Consider the following 324-nt stretch of genomic DNA (forward strand, 5'->3'; position numbering starts at 1 on the left):
ACCTTATTTGCCGACGCCATCATGTTCCTCTGTCGCTGTCTCACGGTTTCAGGGTAGACTTCAATACACCTGTCCTTCTGAATTCTGTCCTCCTCCCTCTTCTTGTCCCCCGAGGCGTCCTGGTGGTGGTGGTCCTCCTTCTCGGGTTCCACAGGCGGGCCCGGAGAAGGAGTGTCTGCGGAGAGAGAAAGAATTTGGAAATTATTACGGGCTGAAATGTGTCCCTTGGCGGGAGACGTGTGAGAGAAAATGGGAATGTTGAGATCGTGAAGGAAAACGGGAATTTGGTGAAAAGGGGGAGGTAAGGGAGGGGGAGGGGGAGGG

At 54.3% G+C, this 324-nt stretch overlaps 1 protein-coding gene across 1 annotated transcript in view; it reads right to left on the reverse strand.

Annotated features, from left to right (window-relative positions):
• The window catches only part of LOC119589185, a gene marked incomplete at its 5' end in the record, with an annotated part of 121,836 nt that overhangs the window by 8,243 nt on the left and 113,269 nt on the right, over positions 1 to 324 (reverse strand). Inside the window, 1 exon segment of the mRNA XM_037937781.1 lies at positions 3 to 175. Within this exon segment, the coding sequence (XP_037793709.1) occupies positions 3 to 175 (173 nt within the window).

The sequence above is a fragment of the Penaeus monodon genome, chromosome 25, assembly GCF_015228065.2.
Source record: "Penaeus monodon isolate SGIC_2016 chromosome 25, NSTDA_Pmon_1, whole genome shotgun sequence".
Taxonomy (NCBI): Eukaryota; Metazoa; Arthropoda; class Malacostraca; order Decapoda; family Penaeidae; genus Penaeus; species Penaeus monodon.